Source organism: Hoplias malabaricus, chromosome 9 (assembly GCF_029633855.1).
Source record: "Hoplias malabaricus isolate fHopMal1 chromosome 9, fHopMal1.hap1, whole genome shotgun sequence".
NCBI lineage: Eukaryota > Metazoa > Chordata > Actinopteri > Characiformes > Erythrinidae > Hoplias > Hoplias malabaricus.
In genome coordinates this window covers 8,819,076-8,837,156 of record NC_089808.1, presented here as the reverse complement: position 1 = coordinate 8,837,156, position 18,081 = coordinate 8,819,076, and the positions used below count along the sequence as shown (strand labels likewise).

The window sequence follows — 18,081 nt, the reverse complement described above, 5'->3', positions numbered from 1 at the left end:
TACTGGAGCTACAAGAGGAAAAAAAACAAAATTGTGTTGCACTTAAAATTTTTGATTATTCTCCTAAATATTTTCTGGTCTAATATTTTTAACTTTAAAAATGGGCATCAATTTCAGTCGAGGAAAAAAAGGGTTAATAATATAAAATGTTAAATATGTGGTATATGGATTAATTTTGTGAAAATACAAAGTGGATTTACAGGTCACTGTCCGTCCCCCAACCCCCCCACCCCCATTTTTCACTTACTGTTTCAGCTTCTTGGGAGATGGGTTTGTACGACCCTCCACTGGAACTTCTTCTGACCTTGATGAACAATGCTCTGACCTTGCATTTTTCCCAGCAAAGCCGATCCCATCCCTCCTCCCTCCCTCCCTCCTTCTACCCGTCCCTCCTTCAGCTCCAACGTTTATTTTTTCAGGTGAACAAACTGTATCGAACATAGCAGCCGCCTCAGTTGCTTTTAATTAAGCTTCTGGAACCTTCTGTGCTTTCAAGTGCCTGCCAGGGGAGGGGGTTGGCTGAGGGGTGGTCTTACATCCATCACCCGCCAACAAATTTGAGCACTTTTAGCCAAAGGATGGAGGTGAGGGGCTGAATAAAAGGGCCTTAATGGTGTCCCGAAAGCATGCAGAGGTCTCCTGGAACAGACCTTTGATTATACAGGCTTTAACTGCAGCCTGGAGCATTTAAAATGTCAGCAGTCAGCACACACTGTCCTGGGCACGCGGCACAGTGCAGATGGTTGTTTGTGTGCATGTGTGTGTGCGTGTGTGTGTGTGTTATACACATGTACATGCATGAATTCCAGACTTGTTCCTGGAAAAGACCCCCGTCCTTGGTTCTTCAGTGTGACAAACTTTACCTGTAGCAAGAATCTACACACACACACACACACACACACACATACATTTTACATTTGTGATCCAGACCTCATCACATAACCTCACTATCAAATTCAATGCTATCAAATCTTCACTGCACATAGTCTTGAAATCTTCAAAAAAATGGCTAGATTTGTTACAAAGGCTAGATTCTTAGCTGAAAAGTACAATCTGTTCCACGGTTCCACTTCTTGTGTAACGTAGGAGTGTTACTCACTTAATGACCCCCTGCTCTATGACCTCCCATATAACAGTAGCAGAATGAGAGTCATTAAAAGCATTGGAAGTATAAAGATGTTGTGCCCCTGTTACTGCCCCCTGCTGTACACAGAGAGACAGTACACTGGGGAAAATCCTTAGTCTCTCATCTTATATATTTACGTACTGACAAATGATAAGTTTATTGTGCTATAAACTTTAAAACCTGGAATGAAAAAAATAATATGGATTCATCCTATGCATTGGGTCAAAGCTTTGTGAAAAACAGACCAAAAGAAATGGTCCAGAATCCCTTATGCACTATCTATTGGTGTGTTTATCATCCTCTTACCCTGACAACTACAACTCCCATAATCCCTATCTGTCTGATGACTCATGTCACATGTTTGCAACCACCCAATTACAGTTTTCCAGATCCTTCCTCACCTGAGTTCTAAATTGAACCCACCTGTGTCTGTTTCAGTCTAAGTACTCATTAAGTATTGACCACTCTCCACGTTGCATTCTGAGTGTTGTAGTTAGTTGAGTCTGTTTTCCTGTGATTTGAACTTGGCTTGTCGTCTTGGTGCTCCCTCGTTGTTGTGTCTCTCTGGTTTGGAAACTCTGTTGTTTAGTTCTCCTGGCTTTTTGGCTTTGATTCAGTTTAGGCATCTCTTTCTACAACAGGGTGGGTGTTCTAATAGAAAAGCTCCAGAAATGATATATTTATTTATAACAATGGTGTATAAAACGCTAAGCCACACACCAGTGAGATTTGTTTGAATGACGGATGCAGCTCATGTGAAATGAATTAAAAAGATGAGGCAGGAAAAGACTTAAATGACTTTATTGTAAAAAGTGTTTTCCTCATTCATTCACACATACGGTATGGAAAGATACAGGTCTACTGGCATACAAAACATAAAGGCTCTAGAAGTGTACTGGCTTTTAAAATCTGATAAATCCTTTGATGTAATAAACTCATAAAGTGCACAGAATCTACATTCACAGAGAAAGAAAGAAATATATTGTTTGGTATGAATCCTGAATTCATGATGCAGAACCTCCCAGGATTGTTGAAGCAGTGAAAGTACATTTCCAGGTAAAAACCTTTTGGGGGTTATTTGGAGTGGCTTATGCTGTTATGGCTGAATGCTACCAGTTCCTCACAGCAACAGTCAATGGTCTAGTCTAAAGCTTGCCCGGACGAGTAGAGGCCATGCGAGAGAAAGTGTAAGATATTCTCTGTTCTAAATACCCGTAATATCAGAAGAAATGTGGTATGTTTTCCCATACAACAATATGAATACAGGATTTATAGGAAGTGTTACATAGCTTAATTACAGGGTTTAGTTCTTTTAGGAGATTGATCAGTTCCCATCATTCTGCAAACTGTACCTGGCAGAAACGTGCCACATATTTATAATTCAATATAGTGCTGGCATTCCCCAGCTGTTCATTTTCCAAATCTCATTTCTGTGATATGTGATTATACCTCCATCAGATTTGCATCTAGAAATCTGACTGACATACATCATTGGTAAAATCAACCGTTACAGTACTCACCACCAAGAGGTTTGTAAATCTACCTGCTTGGGCAATGTGACACAGAAGTGACCGCTTATAAACTAGCGAAACTGGCTCTAGATAACATCAACAGGGGGAAAAAAATCATTTTATTCGTGCACAGACACCCCACAAGAAGAACATGCTTCCCTAAAATACTACTAAACGTCAGTACTACTAAACGGGTATTTAGAACAGAGAATATCTTACACTTTCTCTCGCACAGCCTCTACTCGTTTTTTCACCAACCACATTATGTACATTACTGTAATAATATAACCGTATAAGAGAAAGCAATCTGGGTGTTTCTATCTACAGCGTACGTCAGTAAATTACATAAATATTTTCTTGTAACATTCTTAATTTTTTTTTTATACATAAGCTATTTTCACAAGAAGCTCAAACCTGATGTAACACACATAACACTGCATAATTCAGCATTAACAAATGCATCCTGCTGCACAGATACACAGTTTATCAATGGAACAGCTCAGAATAATGCCCTCTGGTCGTCTCAGCCTTTGTCTTTTTGATTATTGTCTATTTAACATCTTTTCATTAAACTTATGTTAAATTTACAGTTTTTTCAGCTTTAAGGACACAGCCCAGCTCATATTTGTGGAGAGAAATTAACTAATATGACATTTAATAAACGAACTACCAAATATTTCGAAGGGGAATTCAGTTGAATTGCATAATTCAACGATTGAAATGTAAACAAAGTCATTTGAAAAGATTTAATGTGAGAGAAGTATACCAGCTATATTCTATGAACCACTCAAATGAAACAAACCACTGAATGACTTTGATTATATTTCTTATAAAATATGACTGCTAATACCAGAAAGGCCCAAAATTGTGCAATCCAGACAGCCTCGGCTAACAGGTAGGTTAAATGTGTACAAGTAATGTCCAGTGATTGAAAGCGCAGCAAGCTTGGTCCAGATGGCCTCAGCTGGTCAAATCAGAGCTGGCCAGCACATCTACAAAGATCTACAAAGAATCAGAATGAATATCATCAGTCTCATTGTATTGCAGATATGCAGTATGGATTGCAATGGCACCACTGTCTAACTAAATGAACTGGATTGTCTGCGTTACTGTGGGGTGGAGAGACTTACGTCAGCTCTCTGGTGGAGGCAAGGAATTTCTACGCGACTGGCACATGTTCCTCTGCAATGGAAATTAAAGGTAACAAAGGTTCAAAATGAAATGAATCATGTTTCAGTGCAATTCAATATTCAAACTTCCTCCTGCTCTTCTTTTATTCCATGGCAAATGTTGCATAGTATTTAAATTTACAACTGACATTTTATTCAACAGTAAGTAACGAAATACTGAGTTTTACATTCAAATGACTGTCTTTAAATTGTTTAAACCAAAACTCTCACATATTTTGGATAAAATAATATCCAATAGAAGACAACAAATCAATGCACATATTTTTCAGTGCTTTTTCCTCGATGGAACGCAACATGAATGCAGTGACAAAAAGGCCTTCTCCCTTGCTATTTTCAAGCTGTTTAAATTTTAATTTATTTTTGTTGAATAAAATGGTAATCACAAGGACTGGCGCCCCCTCCAGGGTGTATTCCCGCCTTGCACCCAATGATTCCAGGTAGGCTCTGGACCCACCGTGACCCTGAACTGGATAAGGGTTACAGATAATGAATGAATGAATGAAAATGGTAATCACCATTTTTAATACTATGCCACCACTAGTTACCATGTAATGACAAAAGAGCGGGACAATGTCTGAATTCTGAATTACATGTTACACAAAAAGAAAAAAGCTTTAAAACTCATTTGTACATCATGAATGTTCATAATCTTCCAATTTATGCAAATCATAGCCTGATTTTAGACTCTGGTTTCACAAACTAATCACTGACAACTGAGCGTATATTCATTCATTCATTATCTGTAAGCGCTTATCCAGTTCAGGGTCGCGGTGGGTCCAGAGCCTACCTGAAATCATTGGGCGCCAGTCCTTCACAGGGCCTGAGCATATATAAAAATAAAAAATAAAATACAGACAAAAAGTTTAAAAAATAATTCTCAAATATATTAAGGATGTCTAACTAATGTATTATACCTGTTGGTACTCAAAATATGTGTCCTAGTTTTGCAATTATTCTTAGTGTATGTGTGTATGAATATTAAAACCCACTATCGCCACTATTTTCATTGATTGTGTTTATGAATATTAACATTAAACTGTACCTTCTCGTGCAGGTGATGGTGAAGCACTGCATCTGAAAGCCAAGGGTGCTTCAGAGCTTCACTTGCTCCTATTCTCCAGCTGAATATAAGCAGGCATACACACATCAGACATACAAACATTACGCTGATGTGAAAACTTGATGTGAAAACTGTGTAAAAACTGAAGAGCAATGTTTCCTCTGGTAACTAAGAATATGAATTTTGGATGTGGTCAAAACAACATAGTGCGATATTACATTGGGGCAGCAGTGTATAGACCTTCATTCACAAAGACAAATAGGCATTTAGGAGTTCCACAATGTTCCATAGGTACAGAACTACAGCGATGTGGATAATTAATATAGTTTAATGAGTTATTCGTCACCATTTTCTCTATGAGAGGTTGTCTTCATTAAGAGCAACATAAGTCTGAATGGGGGGGGGTCATTAGCTGGAACCAAATGTCCACTTATCCCCTTAGATGGCACACATTTTGCATTATTTTTTGTCTTAAATTGAATGAATGGATGAATAAACACCTTTTATTGAAGACAAGTAGTTTGGAAATGAAGTCCTTGGCCTGCTCTGAAATGCCCAAGAACTCGTTTTCCTCAAAGTTCCACTGGCATGACAAGATGTTGTTCATCGTCTCATTGTCATCATCCCCAAGGAAAGGTGACAAACCACTCAGGCTGTTAAAAACAATGAGGAGTAAAGATGAGATGAGTGCTAAGTCAACATCAACTCTTATTGTAATTGAAATAAGTTGCCATAACCCTGACTAGATTTAGAATTTTAAAAATTATATATATAGCTCTCACCACTAGGGGAGCAATGCATTCACTCTCTGTCTATGCAAACAACCATTGGCTCATGAGCTGCTGAATGCATTTCTGTTATTGGCATACTATGTAAACATCTGTTGTTAGGAGGCTAGCTTCAGGGAAAAAAGGGCAAACTCTTACAGCATGTACGCGATCACGCCGAGACTCCACATGTCCGTGTTGAAGGACACAACGTCATAGTTGATCACCTCTGGGGCGAGAAATTCTGCAGTGCCAAAATTCACCCGTAACTTCTCTCGAGGCTTATACCTGTTGTACAGCACACAGCACGATCATAAGCCCAAATGTCATTAGCCATTTTTCATCTTGTAAGGGAGTTGATTTAGGGTGACCAGACATCCTCTTTTACCCGGACATGTCCTCTTTTTTAGACTTAAAAAAATGTCCGGGCGAAATTTCACAAACGTCCGGGATTTTGTTTTTCTAGAGCTTACATAGAACTTCAAGAAGCGTTTCGTTTACAAACTAGTCTCGCCCTCCCCTACTTCGCTTTGGTTCGCTCGAGTGAGAAGGGGGAGTGGTGAAGTAGCCTAAAATCTTCTGATTGGCCGGTCTGACTGTAGAGCTACCGTTATTGGTCGATAACCTTCTCTGTAAACATTTAATTGGTCAGTCTGCATGACCGTAGTCCTTTTTTTACGTCAGGCAAAGCTTTTTCACCATCTCAGATCTGGTCACCCTAGTTGATTATTGAATTTTTGAGGTACGGTAACAGAAAAAGATTAAGTACATACTGTCTTGCAAGTCCAAAGTCGATGATCTTAACTTTGTTTGTCAGTCTGCTAACACAGAGGATGTTCTCTGGCTGGAGAAACAAAGAATAAACCATATATATTAACAATTCAGCCAAAGAACTCACACATAAGAATCACAATGAGAAAATGAATAATTAATCAAGAATTAGCATATATGCAAGTTGCAAAATACAGGGGTTACCCCTCAATTAACCCTTTAGAAACCCTAAAAGCCATGAAATAATTTTTCTGGTGGGGGTCCCTAAAAAGAAGTTGAAAGAACATGCTATAGTGTTGTAGTGTGTGTTAAACCTACAGAGATTGTGACAAAAATAAACGCACTAGACTGTCACCGGGTGGCACTGTAGTGAATTTTTGCACAATGATTCTTCTTCAAATGCGATATACTGACAGTTGCCTGGATTGATCAGAGATTCTGTACCAAACCTATTTTAAATATGGCCGCCCCTTTTGGGGGACCCATTCTGTGGAGCATAAATTTAATTCAGAGACTTTCAATTTGATCCTTTCAATTCAATTTGATTCTCAATTTTGACCATTTATTTCATGGTTGTTAATATAATGTCTATGTTAAACGTGCAGGTGTCATGTGGTGTGCCATATCATGTATTTTGGGGCACAGTGTTACCTTCAGGTCCAGATGGAGGATGTACATTTTGTGCATGTGACGCAGACCCTCGCAGATCTGCCTGATGAACATGACTGTGTCCAGTTCTGTCAGCTTGTAGTTCTCATCAATGATTCTGTCAAAAAGCTCCCCACCATCCACACTGCAAAACAACACCATTCATTCATTCATTCATTCTCTGTAAGTACTTCATTCTGTTCAGGGTCGCAGTGGATTTGGAAATTAACTTCTATTATTATCTTCTATTAAAGTGATCAAGCTCAAGGCACTGAGCATGCTCATGTTGTGTTCATGTGCAGCTTCTCCAGAGCATCCCAGTCTTTATCATTTGCTTTAATATGGAGGTTATACAAACAGTATGTGCTCAATTGAACACAGAGTACTATTCCAAAGTCTTAGGCACCTAAGATTATTATTATTATTATTATTTAAATAATTGATCTTCTCAATAAGCATATAATTATATATATATATATATAAATATCTTCTAGATATGTTGTGAGCTTGTTTACTGGTTAGGCATGTGTACAGATCTTGTACAGTGTACAGTGTTGATAATTAAGCAACTACAGTGTCCAATGTTTGACACAGTGGCCACTAGAGGTCATGACAGAGTCTTGTTTTGGTCAAATCATGGCAGGATTCGGTATAAGACTCCATTAAGCTCTTTAATAGAAATAGGAAACTGCACTGTTTTTTTTTCACCCTGTTCTCAATGTGAAATACGGCCTGGCTCTTGTAAATTTGTATCCATGAAGTTTACATACTATTCAAGGACGAGGATGATGTCATTGCGGGACTCATAGGCTGCGTACAGCTGGATCAGGTTGGCATGGTCCAGGTGGTTCATCACTTGAATCTCATTCTTTACCACGTCCTATTAAAGCACATCACATAGTATTGTATTACATTCTTGAAAGGAGCCAGTAAATCTGTCCTAAACCTTTGTTTTAGCTCAATGGCAATAGAAAACTATAAAAAATGAATGTTTAATATTACTCACACTCTCACCTATGGACATTTTTGAATAAACAATCCATCAATCAAAATGTGTTTTTGGACTGTGGGAAGAAACCCACGCAGACACAGGGAGAGCATACACAGACAGTGATCCCACAAACAGTGGTGTTTCCACCCAGAACCCTAGAGCTATGTGAGAGTGACACTACTTCTTGCACCTTTTTTCTGTATCTTTACAAATGTTTCTTGGATTGGATTGGTTTATTGGAGTGGATTAGACACAGCAGGTGCTGCTGGAGATTTGAAATACTGGGTCCAATCACTGTCCACACCATTAGACACCCCTCGCCTGGTTGGTCCACCTTGTAGATGTAAAGTCAGAGACAGTAGCTCATCTGTTGCTGAATAGTTTGTGTTGGTCGCCTTCTAGTCCTTCATCAGTGGACACTGTTGGCTGAATATTTTTGATTGGTGGACTATTCTAAGTCTAGAACTGACAATAATGTCTTTAAAAACTCTAGCAGCACTGCTGTGTCTGATCCATTCATACCAACACAACACACACTAATACATCTCCACCACATCAGTTTCACTGCAGCAGTGAGAATGATCCACTACCCAAATCCTCCTGTTGTGGTCCTGACCATTAAACAAAAGTGTGAAACGGTGCAAACAATAAATGCAGAGCAACAGGTGGACTACAGTCTGTAACTGAACATCTACACACATTTACCATATGTGTGTAGAAGCACAGGTTATTTTAATGTTCTGGCTGATTTGGTATATTTATAACTTATATTATGTGAGCAATTGGTGAAGTAAACTAATTTTAAATAAAGATGTAAGGAGTTGAAGCCAGATTATTTCAAGTTCCAACTTAATTACACAACAATAATAAGCCAGATTTGTGCATTTAAATAACAATGTTCTTCATACCTTTTCCTTTGGACTCCGTGCTTTGATGATCTTTGCTGCCAGAGTAAGTCCAGAGGAGTTCTCGATGCACTTGTGCACCTGGCCAAAACGACCCCTGCAAGCCAGGACAAAGGGAAAATAAGGAGGAACAATGTCACTTACAAAATGAAGTAATTTGTGGTTAGTAAACGTCCTGAGTTCATTCATTCATTCATTGTCTGTAACCCTTATCCAGTTCAGGGTCACGGTGGGTCCAGAGCCTGGAATCATTGGGCGCAAGGCGGGAACACACCCTGGAGTGGGCGCCAGTCCTTCACAGGACGACACACTCACACATTCACTCACACCTCGGACACTTTGGAGTCGGAAATCCACCTAACAACGTGTGTTTTTGGATCATGGGAGGGAAGCTAGAGCACCTGGAGGAAACCCACACAGACACAGGGAGAACACACCAAACTCCTCGCATATTATGATTGAAATATAAGCAACTACTATTACAAACTACTATTACAAACTTTCCACAGCAGGGTATTCACTATATAGTACAGTATGTCCTGTCCATATTTACTCTGTTATATCTCGAGATAAACTCTGTGAATTAGTTAAATCTCTGTGAATGTGTAATAAAGTGTGAGAACTGTTACGCTGAAGCAATTGTAGTAATTTTCCAAACTATTCAATTAAGAGCAAGGAGGGGCATCTCTTTGAAGCGGTAGATTAACACCTAGTGATTAGGGTCCAGCTGGCTGCGGCGGTCCAGTTTCACATGCCCAGAAAGTCTAGGGTAAAAATAACTGCCCCTGACTCGGGAGCTTTGACTCTGGGGACATGAGAGAGTTACACAACCCCTCTCCAGCAGGATTAGAGGACTTTACTTTCCTCTTTCACACTGTATCTCTTCTCCATTTCATACATTCTGTTCTCTGCCTTTACTTCCATTACATTCTCAGCACCAAGAGAATATATATATATATTTATATGGGTAAAGAAACAGTTCCTGGACATACCCTCCGATTATCTCTTGCCGGTTGATGGTGTAGAAGTTGTTGATCTGGTTGGGTTTAGCTGAAACCACACGGTGGCTGAAGGGAGCTGCTGGTGGTGGGGTACAGTCTGTAGGATTCAGTGGAAAAGTAATTTAAAATTTGAAAATAATACAATTCAAAAATGTTATTTGTAAGCAACTTCCACATATTACATTACACCCCTGATGTTTGCAATTTTATCAGTCAGTCCCTATTTATTTTATATATATATATATATATATATATATATATATATATATATATATATATATATATATATATATGTGTGCCATAACTTCCTCTACTCTTCTTCTGATCTTCACACACAGCTGGATGAACACGAGATATAATAATAATAATAGATAGAGTCAGAACAGTAATTTTAGACTGAATTAAGCAGCAGTCAGATACAGTAGCAATGCTATATTTGTTGCCACTAGTTCAATTAAGCTCTTTATGACAGGTGACTTGTTTAACAGACGAGACATTATCGGAAATGAGGAAGTAAACACGAAGACTGGATTGTGAAGCATTCAACCCGTTTTAATTGAATTTACGTGGCCAATATATTCCTTGTTCGTTTTAACAAAACAAAGCAAAACAAACAAAAAAAACTGTTGGGTGCCATTAGTCATGACAAGTTATGGCAATGTTTTGTTTATTTTCTGAAGTAAAAATAAGCAGATGTTTGTTACAGAGAACACAGATCTGTACAATTCTGTAAAACACAATATTTATTTTTTGCTCTTATTAGCAAAAAGTTAAAGTTGCACTTGTAAGATTGGCAAAATTGGGGAACTGGCGCCCTCTCTGGTGGAAATTTGTAATTGAACATGTGTAGAAGAATATTTAGTAGTGTGGGTTGTGCTTTACATTCCTCAAGCGAATATATATATATATATATATATATATAGTTTTTTTCCCACAATATGGCCACTGTAATACTCACCAATGAAGAACTGCTCAGACTCATCAGGTATCACATCCTCCTCCTGCTCCTTTTTGACAAAATCTAAGTGGAGATCCACTCCATCCACTTTGAAAACTCCACACAGATCTTCAGGAACCTCAGTCTGAATCTTCTCTTCATCATCACCTCCCTCCACTCGGCTCTTCTTGTGGTCCTCTAACTCGAGTTCCTCCTCTGTCACGCGCCTCTTGCTACTAGTGGTCATCTCGTCCACTTGCTCTGATTCGCCTCTGAAAGATTTCCATTAGAGAACCATTCCAACCATTAGCTTCTAGTGGATAGAAGTTAGTAGGGGGCTATAATATCAGCACTTACATTAACATGACCACCTTGTTCATATAGTTATTTTCAATTTTATCAGACCACTAACCACATAGTTGCACATTATATTTCTAGAATTACAGTCTGTAGTCCACCTGTTGCTCCACATACTTTATAGCCCAATTTCATCTGATGCTTCAGTGGCTAGGACCAACAGCAGCAGCATTATTTGATCGGTGGATCATTCTCGGCACTACAGTGACATTGATGCGGTGGTCAGTAAGCCGCCACCCAAGTAATACCTGCTAATGTGGTGGTCCTGACCATTGAAGAACAGGGTGAAAAGGGACTACAAAGTATGCAGAGCAACACATGGACAACAATGGCTATAAAACGCACCTATATGGTCAGTGGAGCTGGTAAATTTTCATTCATTCACCTGTTGAACACACCTTGGAGGGTGCATCATTCATTCGCAGGGTGACGTACACTCACAGATTCACTCACACACTCTCTGATTGGTATATATGTAATATGTATATGAACATATTCACATCCATTAGAGTTATATTTCATAGCCATTACATAACTCGAATTCTTCTTTTTGTTTTGTTCATTCTGTTAGTGCAGGTTGTTTCAGAAAGAGGTCGAGCTGTATACCTCTGGACTGTGTTCTCTCCTTCTACTGTAGGAACAGTGGCAGAGACCGCCTCCTCTCTCTCTTCCTCAGGAACATCTGTAATCTCCTCTTTCTCCTTATCCATCTCCTCTGGTCCTCTCTCCACCTTCACTGCTTCCTCCTCATGTTTTGCTGGCTCTACAGCGCTCTCCTGTTCCTCCTCAGAGAGGTCCTCCTGCTCAGCCATCGGAGCCTTGGTTTCATCCAGGATGACATCCAGAAGGTTTTGGCTGAGAGGAGCCTCGACCTCCTGCTCCACTGACACAGTGGCATGCTCTGCATTCTCTCTGTTCAGCTTCTGAACCTCCTCCAGCAGCAGAGCCTGCTTCTTCAGAGATGAAGTGTCTAAGTGGAAGACATCAAGAAAAGACCATTCGATTTACAGCCTTTTTTTATTGCATTCCCCCAACACACAATCCATAAAATGAATCCAAAATTGTTGCTGTGATATTATTTATGTTCTCTTGGTCAATACAAAAAGAAGGTGTACAAATTCTAGGTTTTGGAGACTACACAGCAAATTCACCAGTATTAAATCAACATCATTAGTGTTAAAATCTAAACTTGTCAACACTCTCAGTGTTAATTTAACACTAAAAGTGTTGATTTAACACTGGTGAATTTGCTGTGTACTGATTTTAAAATTGCACTTGAAGCAATTTCATAGCTAAAACGACTGGTTTCCTCAGTTCCCAAACTATTACAGGCCAGAGTTAGAATAGATTACACTGTGGTAAACACAACCTTGTCCCAATAAGCATCAAATGAACAAATACAAACAAGAAAGAACATTAAATATCTTTTTTGTGTATTGCTTTCTGTGGAACACAGGTCAGAAAGTACTTGCAAATCATTTTTGTCTGTTTTTACCCATATTTTTCCTACCATTTTGGAACTGGGGCTGGAGGACTCTTATAATAAGTTCTTCAAACTTTAGAAAGATGTTTCATACTAACACACAACCAACCATTTAACAGTTGCTAACACTTGTAGCTTTCCAGATACATCTTGAAATTATGGACATTTGCCATTTTTGTTATTCAGTAATATCATAATGCTATCAATAAAGGAAATCTTAAGAAATTTAAAAGAAGACAAGGTTCTGCTGACTGCTCTGATATATGGATCATGTTTGTAGGTTAACACCTTCCTTAGATTTGATGTCTAGAGATTAAAGTAATCTTTTTTTTTTTTGAGCTGGATGATGATGATATTTTGTCAGATTTTAATGGCCATGGTATTGTTGTACAGACGAGGTTTTGCAGATTGTTGTAGTATGTGGCTCATGAACATTATCCATATTTTTGCACCCTTCCTACCTGCAGTATCTGGGGGCTTCTTTTTCTTCTGTGCTTTCAAAACCTTGAAGCTTAGACGAGATTTGTCCTTCCCATCTTTCAGTTTGTGATCCTTCAGGTACAGGACAGAGAAAAAAAAAAAACATTGCCAATCAATGTGAGTGATGGTAGAACAAATACTGTAAACGTAATAAATTCAACTACACACAACCTTGCCTCATCCTAAGCTTGTTCACACAGCACAGAGTGGAACCACAATCTACTGATGGCAGCTGAGCACTCTCCAAAATCCATTTCTCAGTTGATTTTGTAATAATTCAAGTGACACAGCAAACCATTGAACTTTACTATTACAAAAGAACTTAGGAGTTAGGAGCAATCAGCCATTTGTTTAAAAAATAATAATAACAAAAAGTACACACCACACAGGGGAAGAAATATAATATTCCTTTGTAGTCACTGAATGAATCAGTTTATGAGCTACAAGGTGGGTACCCCATATATGGGAGGCCATGCCCACTAGGTATAGTATAATGGCTGTTTATTATATGAACAACAATCATTGTGGAAAATGATGGATTGCTCCTTTAAGATGGGAGTAATACTGGACACTGGCATGACAGGTGACCATACAAAGCTGAAGGATTTCTTTAAGGAAAGGAAATGTTTTGGTCCTTGAAGTAGACACCGAGCTGCTGGGTTCACATGCCTTCTGTCCTTTTATTGGGTTTAATAGAGGTTTTCTGTTGCAGAAACTACACTCACTGTCCATTCTTTCAGCTCAACTGACCATACAGGAGCATTTTGTAGTCCATCTACTGCCCTGCACATTTTGTTTTACCCCTTTCACCCTATTCTTGAATGGTCAGGACTCCTACAAAGCAGGTATGATTTGGCTCTACAGGGTTAGTGTGTGTTAGTTGTGTTGGTAGAAGTGGATCAGACACATCAGTGATGCTTGAGTTCAGTGTCACTGCAGCACTGAGAATTTTTTGGCGGATCCTGAGCATTGAAGAACAGGATGAGAGGGGCCAAACCAAGTATGCAAAGGAGCAGGTGGACTACAGGAGCTACAAAGTTCAACTCTATGTTCAGTGGAGTACAAAAAAAGGAGGATATTTTAATGTTATGGCTAATCAGTGTATACCTAAGTTGTTAGTGTAGCGTAGTAAGTAACACTGCTGATTACTACACAAAACCCTGGGGTTTGATTCCCAGCCCGGGTAGCCTCATTATGCTACACCAGCATGAGCTTTAGTATTGCATTCATCTACATTTACAACATAAATAAAACTGTAAATGTAGCATGTGCTAAAACTCTGTTTTTTTTAATGGCACAGAGACACAGTTGAAATGGAAATGGTGGATGAAATTAAAAAAAAACAACATTACCACACTGTTAAATGTTGGAATGATGATAAGATGGTGATAATAGAATGAATTAAAATGATGCTAAACAAAATTAATCTATGTTTATAAAACATTTTCCTAGTTTATGTCCTGTACCAATAAGGCAAGGTGTCCTTTTAGCATTAATGTATGTGTGAAATTGCCATTCTATTGATAGCACTGCAACATACACCACTTCAGGGCATATAAAACATTAGACACATTAGACCCAACAAAGGTCCTCTAGTGGCACCACAGGGCCTCCAACCCCCCTCCAAAACATTTTCCGAAGCATCTAGTGGCGGATGCTTCTTGCCCTTTTCTCTTATAATAACGTGATGTGTCCCTGATACTGTGTCTGTATTTGATACGTATTGAATGTGATCAAACAAAGTCGAAGATTTGTAGTTTCTTGGAGACAGAAGCTGTCACTTTGAACAACAAAAGAATAGTAATATAGTTAAAATATTAATTGGGTATATCAATTTAATAAACAAATATAATAATAAAAAAATAAATAAATGGTTAATTAAGTGACTTGTCTGAATCACGTATTTTACTCACAAGAGGGAGTGAGTGAAAAGATGGGGTGTATGTTTTGTACAGCCTCAGAAATTGCTGGAAAAAATTGAAAGATTTAGTGCAGCATGCTGCGAAGAACATATTCCTATATAAGAACTAATATATAACATTTCTGATACATGAAAGTGATCAAATGAACTTGGTAATTGCAAGGAATTCATCCCACATTGCAATAAATATCCTCCAATTAGCACCAGTCATCATTTTGAACCTCATGTGAATTCTTTAAATCTTTCTTTAGAAATTTCTTTTAGACTTGGTCTAGAATCATACCTAATGAAATTAATTAATAAATAATTATGTAATTCAAAGAATTTTGATTCCCAATCCCATCCCAAGAAAATAACCTTTGGATTTGTGTTCGGGATCAGTTTTTGAAGGGGGTTATATATATTCTCCGTATTCTTTTCTTGAATTCTGGAAACCTCACATGAGTACATCAAAAAGGTATCATATGGTCCTTAAGTGTCTCCACATGTAGGGTCCAAGATTCCACAAAGTGAAGAACCATTTAATTTCTGGGAATCTGTGATCATTTGGGTCCCGGCACAATACCCAAGGGTACTAACTTGTTTGAACAATGATACTGATCTCAGATCAGTTTGGAACCCTTCATACATCCAAAAATATACAATGCTATGACCATCAATAGCTGACTGTAGAGCTGCTCCTCTTGCTCAGACATTGTTTAAAAGTGTTAGTCTAGGACTGTGCCTGAAGCGTGAGGTTTCCTTATCAACACATGTTATTTTGAACGACAAACAGGGGGATGAAAGGAATAGTGACAGTGGTAAAGAAACAGATATCCCACACCTGGGAGAGCTTACAGCAAGTCTCTGACGCCAGCACTGACAGTCACTCACATTCCCAATCAGTTGAATCATGCTAACCAGTGTTACCTTAGTAGGGCATTAAGGGTCAATTTATGCAAGTGTTAAATTGTTTCCCTTTTGATTTTCATGCTGCACATTTGAAATTCCATTTATGGTATTGGAGTTCATCTGTACAAGCTGAACCAATCTATGGCCATGGTTAAAAAAAATCAAACATGAGAACAGCAGATGTTTCAAACTCCACTCTTGATTCCAAGATGGTATGTATGGCATCAAACTCAACATTCCTTAACTGGAAACCATATATGGTTCAAAAAGATCAGTGCTGCTTCCTTAGACTTCTAATGGCAGCTTTAATCTGTGTTTTGAATCATCAATACAGAATCATACATATATTTCATATATTTCTCCAATTTGGTTTATGATACCAAATGGACCTGGAGATCCTTGAACATTTATGGGAACATTTATACTTCTTTACCTTTCATTAGCGTTTGTCTTACTTCTTTCAAAGTCTGTAGCCAATGATCTTTTTCAAGTCAGGTCTCAGTAAATAGTATATTAGCTTTGGAGATGTTGGAGGCTACTGACCCCAAGATGCTACTGACTCTGCTGCCAAAAGGGGGCACTAGATGTAAAATGTAGATACATAGTAGTTGCCCTTTTCCAAGAAGAACATTAAGTCTAAATCCCAGGAATGGAGCCTGTACAGGACTTGGCAGCTCTTCAGCTTTTATGACTTCCATCTCCAGACAGTTTCAAGTATACTTCCAAACTAGGTAAAGCACATTTTTTCAGAGTTGTTTTGCCTAAAATTAAAAAGATTAGTGTGGTCTTTAATGGGTGTACTTCTGACAACCAAATTATCTACATCAACCGAAGCCTTGAGAGATCCATACGAACACAACCCTGCTTATAAGTGCAAATGTTCCACTAATATCTGGGTCCGTTTGGACACCCTTTTCAAATATATACCACCCACCATCTTGGGGCCCTGGGGGGAAGTCAGTTAAACTATTTCTCCATCTGTGACACTCCTCTGCATCAATATACTCATGTTCATTCTTGGACCTACAATTTGATCACACTATGAAGTGAATTTTCATAGGGTTTGGAATCTACTACTCTACTAACCCAACAAATGTGACTCACCTTGCCTGGTACAGCCTCAGTGGAGGCCTGTTTCTTGCCTTTGTTCTTGGGCCCCAAGGCTAAATTAGTTTTGTTCTTGCGTGCCGCTGGCCCCTTAAACATAAGCTCCATGACTTTGGACGTCTTGACCGTTTCTCCAATGAAGCTGACGACCTGCTGAATGCTGAGCACCAGCCTTTCCATGCCCTCGAGTTTTTGGGCCTGCTGCTCTGAGCGCTGGTTCACCGCGGTCATGATGCTGCTCATTTCTTGGCAGATCTCCTTCATCTCACCCCTGGCTTCTCGAGTTGGTCCATTTGTGCGTGCTGGCAGAGGCATATGGATCTCTTCCTTGTCCAGTTTCAGAGTCTCCATGTCCCTCTCTATTCCATCAAGGTCCTGGGACATGTTGTCAAGGCGGTTCAGGACCTTCTCCTGGATGCTTATGAGTGTGTCCATTTTACTGCTCAAAGATTCAATCCTGACCTGAATTAGGTCAATTCCAGGGCTGGTTTCTATGGAAGTCATGGTAGGAATAGCAAAAAAAATAATAATATAACAATGCTAACCTGCAAGAAGCCGGTCTATTGCAGCTTCTCTCTTGCCAGTGTCTGCAGAACTGACAGACAAGCTTCTGTGCACAATGCAGCCAGCTTTGTCCTCAAAGTAGAACAAAATAAATCCAAAAATAAATTCAAATTGCAAAACAATACTTAAGAAGATTTTTAAAAAATGGTGCTTTCTTCCTTTCAAAACCTTCAATAAAGCCACAAGTCTGAAGTCCTCCAATGACAAATGTGTCTTTCTTTCTCTTCACACCCCTGCAACCCTTCCAGCTGGAGATAGCTTTAAGAATAGAATGAACCTGCCTCCCTAAATGTAACAGGGGAGTTTTTTTTTTTTTTTAAGGGGTGGGAGGGCAGGGGTGTCCTACGTCAACAGAGCATTGGGCGGGGGGG

The 18,081-nt window shown here is 39.0% G+C and overlaps 1 protein-coding gene across 1 annotated transcript; it reads right to left on the bottom strand.

Moving 5' to 3' along the window:
- Window positions 1-3,571: 3,571 nt before the first annotated feature.
- Window positions 3,572-17,650, bottom strand: mylk4a (myosin light chain kinase family, member 4a). The gene is made up of 14 exons (XM_066682156.1): window positions 17,144-17,650; window positions 13,209-13,299; window positions 11,871-12,234; window positions 10,929-11,179; window positions 9,962-10,067; window positions 8,973-9,066; window positions 7,844-7,953; window positions 7,077-7,218; window positions 6,428-6,498; window positions 5,814-5,942; window positions 5,388-5,540; window positions 4,870-4,948; window positions 3,768-3,819; window positions 3,572-3,639 (listed from the first exon to the last, which is right to left on the bottom strand). The coding sequence occupies exons 1-13, from the start codon at window positions 17,648-17,650 to the stop codon at window positions 3,769-3,771; spliced, it is 2,148 nt and encodes a 715-aa protein (XP_066538253.1). The 3' UTR covers window positions 3,572-3,639; window position 3,768.
- Window positions 17,651-18,081: the final 431 nt, after the last annotated feature.

What these genes read in the sequence shown, in the direction of transcription:
- mylk4a (XM_066682156.1), bottom strand. Translation starts at nt 17,650, where the DNA reads ATGACTTCCATAGAAACCAGCCCTGGAATTGACCTAATTCAGGTCAGG. An exon ending in CTGAGGCTGTACCAGGCAAG is followed by an intron (nt 13,300 to 17,143) that starts GTGAGTCACATT and finishes CTGTACCTGAAG; the next exon opens with GATCACAAACTGAAAGATGG. An exon ending in GGCGTGATCGCGTACATGCT is followed by an intron (nt 5,541 to 5,813) that starts GTAAGAGTTTGC and finishes TGTTTTTAACAG; the next exon opens with CCTGAGTGGTTTGTCACCTT.